Source organism: Mycteria americana, chromosome 4, assembly GCF_035582795.1.
Source record: "Mycteria americana isolate JAX WOST 10 ecotype Jacksonville Zoo and Gardens chromosome 4, USCA_MyAme_1.0, whole genome shotgun sequence".
In the NCBI taxonomy this organism is placed as follows: domain Eukaryota; kingdom Metazoa; phylum Chordata; class Aves; order Ciconiiformes; family Ciconiidae; genus Mycteria; species Mycteria americana.
Window position 1 is genome coordinate 74185741 of NC_134368.1, and position 18135 is coordinate 74203875.

The following is an 18135-nucleotide window of genomic DNA, read 5'->3' on the forward strand; positions in this document are numbered from 1 at the left end:
TTCTGTTCTGGTAAGTTCAAACAGACATGGTGTTAGCTGTAGTTTATGGCAGGTGCTCTGGAAAGCCAGTGTTTGCTGCTGCTGAGAGCAAGGCTGGTCAGCAGCAGTGCTGCAAGTTTGGTTTGTGGGGAAATACTTAGTGCAAGTAGCTTGAAATCCCTTCTATTTTGTGAAAGATGCTGATACAAATGCTGTAGGATCTGGCAAGAGATGATGGTGTGGAGCGGTGGTTTATCTGAAGGAAGTTCGTGTTGTGGTGTTACTGCAAGCAAAGATAAATGCCGTAATACTTTTGAGAACATTTCTTCAGTTCTTCGCTGTGTTGTGCTGTGTGTTATCAAAAAACCGCTACACTTGGAAAGTGTGCCTTGTGCAAAGTATATGTATTTATTACTGTTTCTGGTCCTGATGTACTCTTGGTAGTCCTCCACCTATCTGCACACTTCGTTTCTGCTAAAGATTCCCTCTCTGCTGGTTTAGCACAGAGCAGAATAAATGTCCGAAAGAGCTAATCTGAGACCAAGATAATACAGTTATCTGTGGATGTTCTGCTGATGGAGGTTGTTATTTACTAGGAAAAGGAGAATTTAGAATCATTTAGGTTGGAAAAGATCTTTAAGACATAGAATCCAACTGCCAAGTCCATCACTAAACCACGTCCCTAAGTGCCACATCTACACATCTTTTAAATACCCCCAGGGATGGTGACTCGACCACTTCCCTGGGCAGCCTGTTCTGATGCTTGACAACCCTTTCAGTGAAGAAATTTTCCCTAATATCCAATCTAAACCTCCCCTGGCACAGCTTGAGGCCATTTCCTCTTGTCCTATCGCTTGTTACCTGGGAGAAGAGACCAACCCCCACCTCTCTACAACCTCCTTTCAGGTAGCTGTAGAGAGCAATAAGGTCTCCCCTCAGCCTCCTTTTCTCCAGGCTAAACAACCCCAGTTCCCTCAGCCGCTCCTCATCAGACTTCTGCTCCAGACCCTTCACCAGCTTCGTTGCCCTTCTCTGGACACGCTCCAGCACCTCAATGTCTCTCTTGTAATGAGGGGCCCAAAACTGAACACAGTATTCGAGGTGCGGCCTCACCAGTGCCGAGTAAAGGGGGACAATCACTACCCTAGTCCTGCTGGCCACACTATTTCTGATACAAGCCAGGATGCTATTGGCCTTCTTGGCCACCTGGCCACACTGCTGGCTCATATTTAGGCGGCTGTCGACCAACACCCCAGGTCCTTTTCCGCCAGGCAGCTTTCCAGCCACTCTTCCCCAAGCCTGTAGCGTTGCATGGGGTTGCTGTGGCCCAAGTGCAGGACCTTGCACTTGGCCTTGTTGAACCTCATACAATTGACCTCGGCCCATCGATCCAGCCTGTCCAGGTCCCTCTGCAGAGCCTGCCTACCCTCCAGCAGATCAACACTCCCACACAACTTGGTGTCATCTGCAAACTTACTGAGGGTGCACTCGATCCCTTCGTCCAGATCATTGATAAAGATGTTAAACAGAACTGGCCCCAACACAGAGCCCTGGGGAACACCGCTTGTGACCGGCCGCCAACTGGAGTAAACTCCATTCACCACCACTCTTTGGGCCTGGCCATCCAGCCAGTTCTTTACCCAGCAAAGCATGCACCCATCCAAGCCATGAGCAGCCAGTTTCTCCAGGACAATGCTGTGGGAAACCGTGTCAAAGTCTTTACTAAAGTCCAGGTAGATGACATCCACAGCTTTTCCCTCGTCCACTAAGCAGTCACCTTGTCGTAGAAGGAGATCAGGTTGGTCAAGCAGGCCCTGCCTTTCATAAACCGCCGTTGACTGGGCCTGCTCACCTGGTTGTCCTGCATGTGCTGCGTGATGGCACTCAAGACAATCTGCTCCATAACCTTCCTCGGCACCGAGGTCAGACTGACAGGCTTGTAGTTTCCCGGATCCTCTTTGTAGATACTTGTTGATGTTAATACTACTATGGTACAGTGGGAGCTGTTTTTTACAACTACTGTCAAAAGTTGGTATGATTTTGGGGTTCTCATTGTAATTTGAAAAATACGCAAATTGAATTTCTGTTTAGAAACATTATGGAGAACCTTTTCTGCTGTGGTGCTTTTAATGTGTGGGATCAGGCCACGGATTTTTAAGGAACAGTGGAGTTTCAGTCTTCAGTTATTCCACATACCTGAACAGCAGCAACAAAAACTTGACCCATGTTTTTCATACAGAGCTGGTGACCTGGAACAAAAAATTGTTTTCATTTCTTTTAGTAGCAAAAGGAAATTCAAAACTGGGACTTATGTGGGAAATGAATTTTATTGCAACTTTAGGTGGGACATAATTGCTGTTAGATATATTGAATAAGAACGGCCTAGATATGGTGACTACCTAGATTGTAGCTTTTCCATTTTATGTACTAAGTTTCATATTCACAGAGATTTAAGTGTGCTTGTGTTACGGCATCTCTGTATTGCTTTCTCCTTCTCTTATACTTGGAAGTAATTCAAAGGGAATAAAAGATGACTGTATTGTTCTTGAGAAACTGGCTGCATCCTAGTTAAACCAGAGATCGGCCATTCCTTGGGTGCTGCTCTAAACCAGTGAGACCTTTCCCATATAGGGTTAGGATTATTTGTGTAAAGCTTGAGATGAGTCGCTTGGATTTCCCACATGATAAAACATTACATGAAATCCAAAATAGTTTACTTTTATATAGAACCAACCTAAGATCTTCAGTAAACTAATACAGTTAATGATGCACGTCCGTGCTTACGCGTCATAATGTAAAGCTGCTCTTTAAAAGCTCTGGATCAAAAACTGTAGGAAATAGTTTCTAATTTTGTTTAGATTTACTGATATTCAACTACATGTAACCTAAAGCCCTGCCAAATCAGCCAGTCTCATGAGGAAAAAAATGGATTAAAACATATGAAACAAAGTTTGAAAGAATAAATTCTAACTTGTATCTGTAAATAGTTTATTTTTAGTTGAGACGTTATTATAAAGAAGCATATTATTATAAAGAGTATGTAAAATATTTCACAACTTTTTATAAATTATGGGAACTACAACTACTTTCTTGTAAATGAATTGAGATAATGTCAGAAAGCATAGTCTTGAAACCAAGGAGATTTGTATATTTAGTAGAATCTGAAATTATATACATCTTCGTACTTGGGACTGCATTATATAGTCAACTAAAGACATTTAGATGTGTGTGTTGGAAATTATGGTGTATTGCATGGGAATAGATAAAAAGAGGTTTTCAAAATGTGGTACTTGCTATTTGATAAATGGACAAAGTTTGAGATATGATCATTTGCTATTTTCTTCAAGTTGTTCTAATTTTTTTTCTTCCCACTGTTGCTTTTTTTCCTGTGTATTGTGAGCTCTGAGCTACAAAATGCTGTAGCACAACTGAGTCTACTCGTGTATTTAGAATTTGGTGTATTCAGCAATAGATATATCCAATATCCATCCAGATAGATGACACTGCAGATTGCTCTCACATTTTGCTTTTTGTCTTGTTTATCCCGTGCGCTAGGGATCCTTTTTCAAGCAATCCCTGGTAGCTGCAAAACCAAAATCTGACCATTCTAAACAACAGAGCTAGCGTATTTTTAAGCAACATGTTTAAACTTTAAGCGTTCAGCATTTAAACACTCTAAACTTCAGTATTACATATCAATTGGCAAATTAATTTTGGGGAGAAGGGAATAGTTGCTGGTACTTCTTGGTGAAGCTGTGCTTCTCCAAAACTTTCATCTTACATGATTCTCACTCTGGGCTTTCTGTTTCCAAGTATGACAGAGACACTTAAAATTCAAATGCTGTTTGAAACAAAATCAAGAACAGAAGCCACAGCTGAGGAAGAACTTCTTGGTGGATGGTTGCATGGCAGCTTGCTTCTTCAGTCCCTGCCCTGGTATTTTTTTTACGATGCTAATTTAGTTTAAAAACAAAACAAAAATCCCCCTAGAAAGGACTCCCTTGACAGAAAAGCTCAACTAGATACCTATTTGTATGCATTAGACATTGAAACTGATTGCAGTAGGAGTGTTTGATTTGCTTGCCTTTTTTTAATCTTAAAAAAACCCCAGTTTTACTTAACCAGCACTTCGCATAGGTTACTAGTTTTGTGCATTTCTGTTGCTTTCTAATTGCTGTTCGAATGTAGCTTGAAAGAAATAATGAGTAAATGTGAAATATCATTTCCCATTTTAAAACTGTAAAAAACAAAGATAATTGATAAATAAGTGTGTTTATATAAAAGTGAATAAATACTTCAGTAAATTTATCAATCTGTAATAATTAGACTGGGGGGAAGAAAGATATGAAAACAAGGCTTAAAAGAAACTTTTAAAATAAAAATTTCCTGGTTGCTGCATAAATTTATTGGTTTAGCCTGTGATGATCAAAATTATTTCCGTGAATAGAAATTTGAACCCCTTTTTGGTGAGTGTACAGGCAGTGGTATAACACGTTACTGCTTCCTAGCTAACATTTTTCTATTTCAAGTAGGTTAGGAAAATGAGAGTCTTCTCATAAAGGCCAAAGCTGTGATCCCTGTTGGAAATCATATACAGGATCTTGATTCTGATCTCCTCGCTGTATGCCAGGGTGCTGGAATGTCTCCTGTCTCAAGAATGTCTCCTGAAAAATCCCCTGAGGGCCCTCCAAGAGGTAACACGAAGTGTCTGGCACCTGCTGAAGGGTGCCTGTTCACTTGTGTATTTTGGCAACCTCTTTCACGTACACTCAGTGTGATCTCTAAGCATAGAGCAACAAAAATGGCATTGGATGTTACTTGCAGAAGTTACCGTTGTCGCTGCAGTCTTCTCACCACATACCCCAATCACAGAACCTCTATTTTTGAGAGAGGTTAATGAGGTCTTAGAAGACCTGCTTCCTTGAATTAAAAGACTGAACTTCCCCAGCTCCAACAAAAAGCTTCATGCTTTTTGTTCATAAGTCCAGTGCATGGGGTGTACTCTACTATAGTAGAAAAGCCTGTTTTGTTTTGGTTTATTTAACAAAACAAAACAAAACAAACAGAAAGGGAAAATTCGGAGTAAGAAGTAGGTTAAAAATACTTTCTGGGATCCTAAATATAGAATTAATTTATCTATTTAAATAAAAGATAATTATTTATTTAATTTAGGAAGAACTACCCTGCAATCTGTTAGTCATTACTTCCTCCTAGCTTCTCTTCCTCAAGTATTCAGTTTAGATGGGAGGGAACTATGTCTGCATCTAAAAACAAGAGATCTTTGCTTACTAAAGTAGTCCAAAGTAAGATTTACTGACATTCATAAATATTCTTAATGACTAGCAGTAAGCATGAGCCAATACTTGATGAAAGTAACATCATCTTAAAACACCATCTACCTTAATGTATTTTATTTTGACAATTATTGTTATTAATTTTATAAGTTCAAGAACGGGGGTAATTGTCTGTAAGGGTAAATTTTCACGGGAATCTCAGTGAACTTAGTGTTATGCTGTTTTACAGCAGGGGAAGATTCAGTTCTGGGATTTCAAATCGAGAACTGCAGGAATTGGCTCCATTGGGATATATGAACAACTACTCACATTCAAAGGAGCTAAAAAGACCAGGGATTTTTAAAAATACTTTTGTTTAATAATTCATATTTTAAAATGTAGGCATGGTAGCAGTTGTGCTGTCACTGTTGAGTGTTTGAAAAAACTGGCATGTAATCAATATCTATCAAAATGGTACATGAATTTCAGCTACTTTTATGTAACAAAAAAGGTGACAGTCCTCTTTGTCAAACATATAACTTGAGTTTACAGTTTCTATAGTCATTTCTTTCCCTTCAGAACAAATAGATAGAATAGTTCTGTTCTACAATTTCTTTTCTTTTCTATTTTTGCCTTCTTCCAGCAACTGATGGTTCTACAAAGAGAGAAGGATTAAATGAAAGTGCAGTAGATAACAAATGAAACATAATACGTATGACCTTCATTAAGTGTTTTAGTGTTAACCAACGCGTCTTTATTTTTATGTTAAACTGTGATACCCTGAGCTGCACAAACATCCCACCTATGCACCCATAGATTTAACAACTGTGGAACTAAATTAAGGCATGGAGTAGCGATACAACTTTCCTAAGGTCATACATAGAGTTAAGAACTTGCCCAGCTATCCCATGTTTTTATCTGATGATATTGGCGACATGATCATCTTTTCCAGCTGTCGTCACTATTTTTAAATAGGTGTTTTGGCATAGTCTATCAACTGCCTCTGCTCTGTGAATCAAAATACTTGTCTAAGACTGTTTAGATGTTGATCAGTCATGAAATCAGGGTATGTATGTCTTTACTCTCTTCGTCCATGAGACAAAGTAATAGTTTAGAACTGGCAGCTGTTGACCAGGCAAATTATCATCCTTTCTTTTCTATATGCATGAAGTTTTGTGGAACACGACTTGTTAGATATCTCTGCTAATCCATGACAGTTTTTTCTTCATAAAATAAATATCTAGGCCTTGCACAGCTGAATATCCATCCTCTTAGAAAAAACAGAACTCAACCCAGTGTTCATCACTTTGTTGCTGCTGCTTCTTTACTGATCTCCCAGTTCAGTAGTCTGTCACTGTCTTCTCTGTCGGGAGCTCCCTTTTGCTTGCTGGTTAGCGTGCTCCATCTGAAATGATGCATCCTTTCTTTAGCTTAGTCTAAGACTTGTTATAGTATTTACGAACTGCACACACCCCCCTAGCTAATGGACTCTCGCTAGTTTCTGTTCTGAGTAAGGTTAGAGTGTTATCTTCATATTTTTGCACTGTACCAAAAGATAAATGTACATAATTTTATACAAAGGCCATTCCCATACTCTCCAAATATCTTGAACTTACTCCAGTGAACCCATAACAAAGTTCATTCACGATGACTGGTTGTAGCCCAACCTTTTTATCATAGTTTAAGACATGTAATATGTTTTCATACCTTTACTACCCTTTTTTTGCCAAGATGCTGTAGTTCTTTCAGCTGTACCATGGTCTTAAGTTATCAGTTGGCACTTTTTGATCTTTAATTGCCTCTTCAAAAGGTAAAATACTCATGTTCAGTCATGTGTTACCTATGTCTTCCATAAGAGTCAATGAACTTTAAAATGTTATGGGAATCCCTCAGATTAATTTTATAAAATCTTTTTGGTAGGTAGTAGGTATCTAACTGTTCAATCTCTCCAGAGAGAATAAGACGACACTTTCACTGACAAAATAACTGAGTTCTCAAAGAAATGAATGACTTTTTTTTTTTAAATGAAGAAAGTTTATTGCAGGTCTTTCTTTTACAATTCTAGTAGAAAGTATAGCTAAGAAAGAAAATGAACTATGACCAATTTGTAAGAACGAGCAAAGGAAAACAATAAGCTGAATACATACTATATTGAACTAAGCATTATGGTAAAGATAAAACCTCATCTATCTGTGACTGCAGATTAAGGATAGCTGCTCCCCAATCCCTGTTTCCAGTGCCTGCACCAGGTGAATAGGGGGATAGCACTGACAAACCTCTGATAGCTATTGATGGCAGCTACTTGTAGTAGCTCCTCAATCAGCTCACCCTAGAACTAAGAACTGCTCCATTCATCCTAGCTTAGATAACATGCAGCAGGCTTTCTGTTCACAGGTCCAAAGTCATTTTATTTTATCTAATAGGTAGTTTGACCCTGGAGAAAGGTGTGGATGGGACAATTGTGGTTAGGATAGAAAATGGCTACAACAAAAAGGCCTCCTTGACTCCAGTCTTTGTTACAAATAAATGTCCAGTGGTCATGTTTACATCCCAAGTCACTTTATTTAAATTCATATTATCTAAACACTACCCTGCAGCCTGCAAGTTGGATAACAAACGACGCAAAAACAACCATCCTTTCCTCTATCTCCAATGTTTGTTTCATGATATTTTACAGTTAGTCCACTAAAAAATTTTTTGTGAAAATTTGCCTCTTCAAGTTTAGTAGAAACTTGGCTAAAAATAGAGGCATCGGAATATAAGGTGAATATAAGTTTTCTTCCCTTGTCTTCCTCTCCCACTTTTCTGAGAATCCTCATCAGAAGAACAGAACGGGGCCTGCTTGTAGAAGTGAGGCCAGGTAACTGCTCATCATCTCACTGCTCATATAAAAATATGCTTAGCTACACAATAAGTTAGTCTATTTCACAAGGCTGTGTGTGAAATGCAGTTAATTCAACTAACACAGATAACTTAAAAATCATCTAACGTTGCCAGAATCTTTCCCCTACTGCTGTTCTCAAGACAAGGGCAAAGAGCACTCAAAAAGCACGTTCACTCACCCGCTCTTAGAAGATCAGTCTCCCATGACAGAGCCTGCCTTGGGCTCGCCACGAGAGGGTGCACGCAAACTGAAAACAAACTGTCATGTGAAATGAAGAGAAATTGTGGCAAGAGTGCAGGGAGCTTCAGTTGGATTTGGTTTCATCAGTCCTACGCACCGGGCTGATCCCCAGCAAACTCGGGAGATACTGAGGCAGGGAGCGTGGGGGCTCTGAGTGGCTCAGAAGCAGCAGGGAAGAGGGTCTTGGACCCAGCCACATGAAGATCATCAGCTGCAGCAGTAATTGCAGAAATTTTCTCCATTCCAGCTCTACCAGAGTCCTGACAGCGCTTGCTGCAGAAAATCTGACACTCTTTATCTAGAGCTGTGTTCTAAAAACAAACAAAAAAACCCAAGGCAAAATATGAAAAGAGCAGTTAAATCAAAACCCTGTCTTAACTTAAGGGTTAAAACAAATCTACAAGACATTAAGTGCATGCATTAGAGCCAGAAAAAAAAGGAGAAATAACATTAGAAATCCTATATATAATTAATTGTAGCATTTTGTGGTGCTGACTTTAGAAAACATAAGGAAAACTTATCTTCCAGGCATACGTCTTCCATGATGGTGCAAGTTTAAAATTAATCTTGCAAGTCTGATGTGGAAAAAAAAAATGACATGAGTGGTTATGATATGGCAGGAAATCTTCATACTAGCTATTAGCAAAACTTATGTACCTGTGCTTTTGCAGACACAAGGCATCGCATGATGCTTAGTGAAAACTTAATACGTTTTCTGTAGCAAACAACATGGTACAGAAGTGTATCTGTTTGTGAAGATGACAGATGAAAACCTAACGATTTTTTCTGTCTTAAAGAAAAGGGTCTGTTTTTCTGCTTATTGTTGAGAGTAGGCAAGTGACCTCTCATGAAGCTGACAGTGGCAAAAAATGCATAATTTCTGAATACCATCCTTCAAAATTAGCTTACTGGAGAAGTGAATAGCAGGTTAGAATGAAAACAGAGAACTCTAAAGTGCAGTAGGGGGATTATCTGGAGTATGTGGTGTGTCTGCTGAAGCCGACAACTTTCATACCCTCTGAAGGATACTACAAGTTGTATTAAACCACAGTGTAATGTTTAATTGCTAGCAGAATGTCTGAAGTGACCTAGAGGGAAATCTAGTAGTTCCGATGTCAAAAATATTGTCAAAATTGCTTTCTAAGACTTGGAGGGACAGCGTAATTGGTCTTGTTTCACAGTTTGAAGGCTGATACTGATCATTATAAATCCATATACTTCTTGGCTTAACTATTTACTTTGTGGAAGATCTTCAAGTACCAGTGGTAATACAGATTTAGGTTACCACAGATTAATGAAGTTCTTTGTAGTTTATTCAGTTATGTAGAATGGTGCAAGGTACACTGACTCTGGTTATGTACAGCTTGGGCTTTCTGCAGTAATCTACAAATGTGTGACACTTGAACCAAGGAGCAGAGCACAAATACATGTTCCACCTTTGTGGCACTCCCTGCATATGTCTGTGTAAGCATTATAGGACACTTATGTGGAATTTCATATTTTGAGCTGGGATGTGCTAATTGTAAAGTAAGGTCAGGTGCTCTGCCTTTTCTTTAGCAATTTCTTTTTTTGACTGATTGCTCAGGAGGACTTGCTTTACTAATGTGAAAATTTCTATGTATTCTTAGTGGAGTTTGTCTAATACACTATTCACTAAAATATGTAGTTTTAGATACTGAAATATTTTTCTGATACAAGTTAAATTTAGCATGCATTTTTTTAAAGATGTGGTTTATTGCATCAAAGTCATCAAGGACAGCAGAAATAAGGTACTTATACTCTTTTTTCCAAACTGATCATATAGCTTGGTAGTGAAAACTTATTTCATTATGGGGTACCTAAATTCAAATTTCTCTTTTACCTGACTTGGCAAAGGGAGCTGGACTAGAATCTCCGATTTCTCAAATAGAGGACTTTTAGAATTTGCAGGTATACGGATGGTGGGTTGTTGTGGAATCAGTCTCACTCAGACGTTCCTGCTGAAACTATTCTATTTTGTGTAATGATGTGGCTGTGTGCTGGGGCAGGGGAGGTAGCAAGCAGCCTCATGATACCCTTCCTCCCCGCAAGGCCTTCCTGCCAGGCTTCTTCAGACCAAACTACTGAGTATAAAAGTTCCCAAAAGAAAAGGTTACGTAATTTGAATTTAGGGTGTTTTAGTTTTGTGTGGGGTTTTTTGTGGTTTTTTTTTGGTTGGTTGGTTGGTTGGGTTTTTTTAATCGGGTTACAACATTAGTCTATATGCATCCAGGTACAAGGAGAAAATTCAGTGGTACACAATTGAATTCTCTGGTACTAACAATCGACTTTGCAAATGGAGCATGCAAGGAAATGACTAGCTGAGCTGTATCTAGGCTTTTGAGATTAGCTATGATATGCAGTAGTTTTATCATTATCAAAGTAGCTGCTACGCTGGCAGGATTGCATTTCCTCTTTTGCTTGCTGGAAAAAAGACTTGTGAATAAACAGGTTTGTGGTATTGCAGGGGCAGGATAAGTTATTTAAAAGGGAAAGGAAATGCTTTCGGTTCATGCTGACAGTGATTTTCTCCTGTGCTGTCCTCACAGCAGCCTCTGATAGTTGTCACACCTTGCACATAGCAATACCTACCTATGTAATGCAATTTAGGATTATTTTTTTTTAAAGACTGAAGAGGAGGCTTAATTTTACTGTTGCCAAGTAAAATGTTTTTTATTAATTTAGGACTGATTACCTTCTGACTAGCTCTGTGATACCATAAAGGCTGAAGTGGCAATTAAAATTTTTATTTTAAATTGAAACAATGCTTATTTCAGTGGTTTTGCTTTTTTTGGTTCTGTCTTCATAGGATTCCCATCTTTTTGTAATTGCTTTTGGATATTGTGATACACACATGCACAAACACACTCCCAGGGGCAGGGACCAAGATGTATCTGAGAGAGTAAAAAATAGCTAGTTATATCAGTGTTTGCTTAGAATATTTCAAATATGTATCACTTAATACAGAAAACTTTTTTGTAAGTGTTTAAAAGATTTTCCTTTACTGTTTTTCTGTGGCTGTAAAGCTCTTTCCACTTCAGACTGGCTGAGTTATTTCTCCTTTCTTCTTGTTACAAATGGAGAACATGTATTTTTTGTGCAGCAGAACAAAGCATAGCCGTTAGTACGTACCATTGCCTTGGACCTACTCAGAGGAAAGCAATGCAGGCATTGGGAAAGGAGGAAAAAGGAAGGAAGCAAGGGACAGAAACTAGACTTACTTTAAGCAGAACTAACACAATTGCAACAAATTTAAATTTACAGAACATTTTGAAATTGACAAAAAAATCGGTAATGAATTAACAGCAACATGGTTTTGGGGGCAGAAAGAGTCTCCTGTGCAAGAACACTGAAGTAGGTATGTGCACTTTTACTTATCTGCCACATGATGGTATTATCTGCATTGGCCAGATGACAATATTTGAATGAAGTGATGCTAAAAGGGATTCCATTAAATATGCAGGTGGACTGATATAGCAATGCACTGCAATACATGAGAATTACAATACTGTGCTTGTCTGAATCTGAATGTTTTTTAAGCAATGAGTGCTAGTACAAGAGAAGAACTTCTTAACATGAAGATAACTAAATTTCAATGCTCTAGATAAACCAGGGCAAGAATAAAAAATTAGAGACTTAACTCTCATTAGATTACAGTGTTTTGAACAAGAAGTTACTTTTCCCTTCAGCAATAACTGGGAGCTGCATTCAGAAATAAGTAATTATGCATTTACATCCTTCCATACCTGTTAGAAGGAAATAAGGCAGGAAAAGGGAAAACGAAAAGCTTTAACAAGGTGTACTTTCCTGGCTGAAGGAATGTCAGTAGCTAACAGAATCAGGAAAAACCCACACCAATAAGAAGCCAGAAGCTACACTGTGTCAGAGATCTGAGACAGGCTTAAGTGGCATGCAAGTTGGAGAGGGGCTGAGAGAATTAAAATTGCTCGTATTACATATAGTGCATTTTATACCAGTTTTCAGCTTCAGGCTTATCCATAGTCTCAACAGTATAAAGAATGAAGCTCTGAAGTCCCTCTCAAACTGTCAAGTCAAACTGTCAAATGAAATGTAGACAACAGCATGAACCTGAAATCCATTTTCTGACTTCTCTCATTTTTATTTTTATGTTACCACTTTTCCTACATTTAAATCTTTGGCCTATTTAATTTACATAAATGTATTTGCAAAAGTATATATGTATGCAGAAACATTATTTAAATGTACCTACTTTCAGATGATTAAAACAGTTCTTTGTTAACATAAGTGGGCTGGACTTCGAGCGTAAATAATACTAATGGGGAGGGGTGGGGTTGGAAATCACTGTTATGTTACCACCATAGATGGTTTTATTTTTCTTTTAGTAACTGAAGATAATCTTTGTGCGCAGTGTGCATCCTTGCATTAGACAAGAATAGACCACAATAAGAACAGAATAGCAGCTCAATCTCTATAGCAGCTGCATATTCTCTGCAAAAGTGACCGGTCAATTACAAGTGCAGTTCTGAGTACTGATAACAGTAAACTCTATTTCTTCTACCATGATTCACACATCTGCCTTCTGGAATTACTGTTTCTGTAAGTTAACTATAGGTCATCAGGGCTCCTTTATATGCTTTGAAGAAAGTTCCCTATTAGGGAACAGAAAAAACATAGCAGGGGGTTAGACTGGGACAAAATTAATGTGCTGAATATTCAATACTACGAAGAAAGTTTCTGAAATGGAGTCTGGTTTCCCAGCAAGTGTAGTGTTGAACAACAGTATGCTCAAGGTCAAGCAATACTTGGTTGGGCAGAGGGAAAGAGCCTACTTAACTAACTAGGTGGTCAGTATGATAAAAAAATTACAGTTTTTATAATGAAAGATTTCACTTCATTAATAAGTTTCATTTCGACATAAAACTACTTAGTCTTTACATGTTTCTGTTTGAAAGCTTGTTTTTATAGCTTAGCTAGCACATTGCGATAAGACTCGGTTGCTCTCAAGCGATGATGAGACAATCCACACTATACACAAATAAAGACTAGAATTAGAGATTATTCTAGCTTTAGTTTTGCTATTCTTGCACCACACATGCTCATAGAGCACTGTTAGGAAAATATGCAAAGTATAATATCAATGTATAAAAATGTTCATTTCTCTTACCATGATGACAGAAACCCCAGCAGATGTGTTATTTTGCTTGGGTAGGGTGTTATTAAAGTGCTGCTGCAGTTTACCTGTTACTTCAGCTTGCATATTATTCTCCTGGGAAGCATCATCCTGTATAAGAATAAACACAATATTCAAGTTAGGAAAAAAACCCAAAAGTATGTTTGAATGTAACTGAGTAAAAGAGAAGTTTTCCATTATCCTCAGGTACTCCCTGCTTTTTAATGTGAAGTAAGCATTCAGACAGGCAGCCCAAAAGTGAATGCCCTCTGCTACATGAGATACAGGTTAAGACAAATTACAGAGGAAAGGAATGTAGCAACCACTGTTTTATGTATGAACTTCTATTTCTTAAAATGCCATGTGACGCTGTATACTTTCAGTCCATTGATTTGTTCCACAATTATAAGCCTCAAGTTTGATTCAAGCATGTTAAAAATACTTGAAATGCTTGAAATAATGTTGAAAATAAAAAGCGTATTTGTCATTTGGCTTTCTTTTAAATCACTATTTTAAATGGTCCATCATGTCCTAAGTGTGGAAACATTATACAGTACCATAAATACGTTGAGGAGAAGCTGTTATGCATAGACACGCTCATTATAGTTGTCTTCTGTTGTTCGAGGGAACTCCATAGATCATATTCAGTCCCTCTTTTAAAATGTGTGTGGAAATAAACATTGACTATGTACATGTAAACCTAGTATTTATTAATAATGAACTGATTTTAAATCAATAAGCAATGCACATTGGTGTTCCCCATTGCTGCTGACCAAAAATATGAAGGACCTGACAGCCATCAGCTTAGTGCCTATGTTAAATAAGGTATTTCATTGGCTACTTTTATTTCTCTTACGAAGCTTGAAGTGCTTCAAGAAACAGGAGATTGTACTTTAAGCAGCATTGCAGCAAGATGCCAACATGCACAACAGTGCTTCCAACATGCATTTTTGAGATGACTGTTTTCTAGGTTGAATGTGAAATAACAAAAAAGATGCCCAGGTCACACATCTGCCTGTCATATTATGTTTAAGCAGGGTTATAGCAACCCCCAGCACCTTCTATCACAGTCAGCAAGTGATATCCTTCACTCTGTTTTTTCAGAGCACAGAAGCTAACAGTGCTGTCAGAGCTGAAGCTAACTTCAGACTCTTGCTGTTCTCTTTTATGTGGAAATGGGACCAGTGGTTCAATAAACAGCAATGGGGATAGCAGAAGTGTATTGGTGCTTCTGAAAACTACACTTTAATGGTTAGATTTACAGATTTAATATCAAATTAGAGACAAGTAAAATGTAATTTACTCACTGACACCCAGGGATGGCTTAGGATCTCTGCTGCTGTATATCGGGCTTCAGCATTCACATGTAACATCAGGCTAATTAACTCCTTTATTAAAAAAAAAAAAAGAAAGGAAAGAAGAGCTTGAGGAGAGTGGGGAAGGACATTACAATGGAAAATATTATTGCACCAAGTTCTTCTCAGTGCAATTTTCTTGCTACCTGGGTGAAAAAAACCCAGCTTACACTGATAGCAGAACCAGTGATACCAGTGTGACTTTAGTGGAATAAAAAATTTGCCCTTTAGGTATAGAGTATGCTGGACAGGATATTTCATATCAACTTCCTTATTGTATTCATGTTTCACCAAGTCTTTTGAAACCAGGTGAAAAGGAAATGTTAAAAAAATCAGCTATAATGTTCGAGTTTGTTCTCTATATATTCATGCAGGTGACCAGAATGAAAACAAACCTAGGAAAGAGGAGATCCTTTATGAGCAGATATAAGCATGTCCTATGTACATGCACATAGTAACAGTACATAAAGAACACAAATCAGAGGCAAGAAACTGCATCTGAAATTCAAGAAACAGCTGAAATTATTTGAAAACGATGTTCTCTTCTGTGTTGCTCCAGAAGAATAAAAGACATTTAACTCATTTCATCAGCTAAGGATCACCTGGCATAGGAAAAAGCAGATAGACAGAAAGAGAAGAATGCTTAATTCTACTAATTACATGGTTAATCCCAAAATATTTGGTATTGTGGCTTTCATCATATTTTAGAGGCACTAGAGCAGATGTCTTTAGCTTTATCAAATACTTCCATGGGCCTTCTGTTAATGGTGCCTACAGATATGATAAACCTTAAGAGGTCATCGATACAAAGCAGTCAGTAAAATAAAATAAAATTTAAAAAAAACACAAAACACCCCCCAACTTTATTCAGTTGTTTATCCATTCAGTTGTTTATCCATTCAAGTTTCTTCTTATGCAACTAACAACTAGTTTACTGGTGTAATTCCTGATTCCACAAGCCTATTAAGACAAATATGTCCCCCTCCCAAAGGAACAACTTCATGTGCTTGGAGCCAATCCCCCCTTGAAAAATCTTTAATAGCCTCCAAATTGTCAGTCTTCATGTTCTTATCAAGAGTATTTCAAGGAAATTGTTCATCACTTCAGTTTTGGGAAATTGCTTCTTCAAGCAGGTAAGTGCCAGGTCCTGCACTTGGGTCACAACAACCCCATGCAACGTTACAGGCTTGGAGAAGAGTGGCTGGAAAGCTGCCTGGCAGAGAAGGACCTGGGGGTGTTGGTCGACAGCCAGCTGAATATGAGCCAGCAGTGTGCCCAGGTGGTCAAGAAGGCCAATAGCATCCTAAGCCAGGATCAGAAATAGTGTGGCCAGCAGGACTAGGGTAGTGATTGTCCCCCTTTACTCAGCACTGGTGAGGCTGTACCTCAAGTACTGTGTTCAGTTTTGGGCCCCTCATTACAAGAGAGACATTGAGGTGCTGGAGCGTGTCCAGAGAAGGGCAACGAAGCTGGTGAAGGGTCTAGAGCACAAGGCTGATGAGGAGCGGCTGAGGGAACTGGGATTGTTTAGCCTGGAGAAAAGGAGAGAAGGGAGAGAAAAGGAGAAAAGGGGAGACCTTATCGCTCTCTACAACTACCTGAAAGGAGGTTGTAGAGAGGTGGGGGTTGGTCTCTTCTCCCAAGTAACAAGCGATAGGATGAGAGGAAATGGCCTCAAGCTGTGCCAGGGGAGGTTTAGATTGGATATTAGGGAAAATTTCTTCACTGAAAGGGTTGTCAAGCATTGGAACAGGCTGCCCAGGGAAGTGGTTGAGTCACCATCCCTGGGGGTATTTAAAAGATGTGTAGATGTAGCACTTAGGGATGTGGTTTAGTGGTGAACTTGGCAGTGCTAGGTTAACGGTTAGACTCTATGATCTTAAAGGTCTTTTCCAACCTAAATGATTCTATGATTCTATTCTATAACAACATACCTGAGAGGTTTTCCAGCCAGCCAAGTAATTTAGTCTGTGTAAGTCTGAAGTGAAACGTCACCTTTAGTACCAAGATTGAGGGCCTTGTTTGTTCAGAATGCATGTCTGGAAGAGTGTGAGATGACTGGAGCTTGGGAAATGTTAGCAAATGGATAAAACAGCCATGGGGAAATGCAGAAAAAATGCAACTTCTCATTGGCTGTACAACAAATAATCTCCACTTGCTAGAGTCCTCAGATATCATTCAGAGCACGTTACTGAATTAGCTTGAGAAGTGGGGCTTAGAAGTTGGAACCCTTATCCTACAGACGCAATCATTTTAAACACAAATGGCAATGATAACACAAGAACTATTAGCAATGGCAAATCAAGCTGGCTGCACCTCTTGAAAAGTTCTATTAACTGGCTCAAGTAAAATAGGAACAAAAGATGTCAATTGCATTCAGTCCACATAGCAATAATTTTGCTTAAAAGAGTGATAGGAGGGAAAAAATTCAGAGACACACTTATTTTACAGCTGAAGCACTGAACCTCTTATAGTCCATCATTAAGTAAGTTGAATAACATGTGATGGTCACTCAATGCAATTGGCATTCTGCTACACGTACTCACTCAGACAATAACATGATGGCCTGCAAAAGCCAAGCTTTCATCAAGCACTGTTAAGCTATCTAACTAAAAAAGCACAGTAGCTGGAAGAGTGGGTAAGAGTCTGTTCTGAATCTTCTATTCTGCCTTTCCAACAGACCGCGGTCTTTTCAGTGGCTTGTCAGAAACACTATTTCGGGTGGGAAAACATTATCGGTACCTTTGCTGAATCAGTGATGTTATCCCAGTAGGGAGAAGGAAATTCCAGCTTCCCAACAAGTATCTGATCAAAGAGGTCTTCCTGAAGGTTGTTTTCACTGTAGAACAGCATAATGAAAAAGATCATGAGAAGGAAATCAATTTGACATGTGAATTTTTAACTTGATTTGGGGATGGAATAGAAATGATGTTATATCAACTACTATAAATGCATAATTTGCAAGCTTATATAGTGGCAGCACTTCTGAGGTGTTTGCCATAGTTATGCTGTTAGGAATGATGAGAACAGAAAAACTCATATATTGAGGTGAAAGGAATTCCACTGGAATAGAGACTGCATAGCTAACATACAGGAATGAGAAAGGTGATTAAAAAAATAATTTGCTAGCCTAGTTCTAAAGGACCTGCTACAGAAAGCATATGATATGGGCAAGAAGTGTAGTGAAATGAGCCTCTTCTGTTAAACTATCACAACAGGAGAATTTTCAAAGTC

General features: G+C 38.6%; 1 protein-coding gene across 5 annotated transcripts in view; it reads right to left on the reverse strand.

The window, feature by feature from the left end:
* Positions 1–7272: 7272 nt before the first annotated feature.
* Positions 7273–18135, reverse strand: part of DCLK2 (doublecortin like kinase 2) — a 94751-nt gene continuing 83888 nt past the window's right edge. For 2 of the 5 annotated variants that reach the window (XR_012775616.1, XR_012775617.1), the window contains 5 exons: positions 17644–17740; positions 14854–14934; positions 13541–13657; positions 12369–12451; positions 8548–8687 (listed from right to left, as the gene is read on the reverse strand). Coding sequence is in view for 3 of the 5 variants with exons in the window: in XM_075500927.1 (XP_075357042.1) it covers positions 8466–8687; positions 13541–13657; positions 14854–14934; positions 17644–17740 (517 nt within the window). In the remaining 2 variants the exon portion in view is untranslated. Of the gene's footprint in view, positions 8688–8712; positions 8952–12368; positions 12452–13540; positions 13658–14853; positions 14935–17643; positions 17741–18135 lie in introns of those variants that run through there. The other 3 variants (XM_075500927.1, XM_075500928.1, XM_075500929.1) reach the window with 2 other exon arrangements.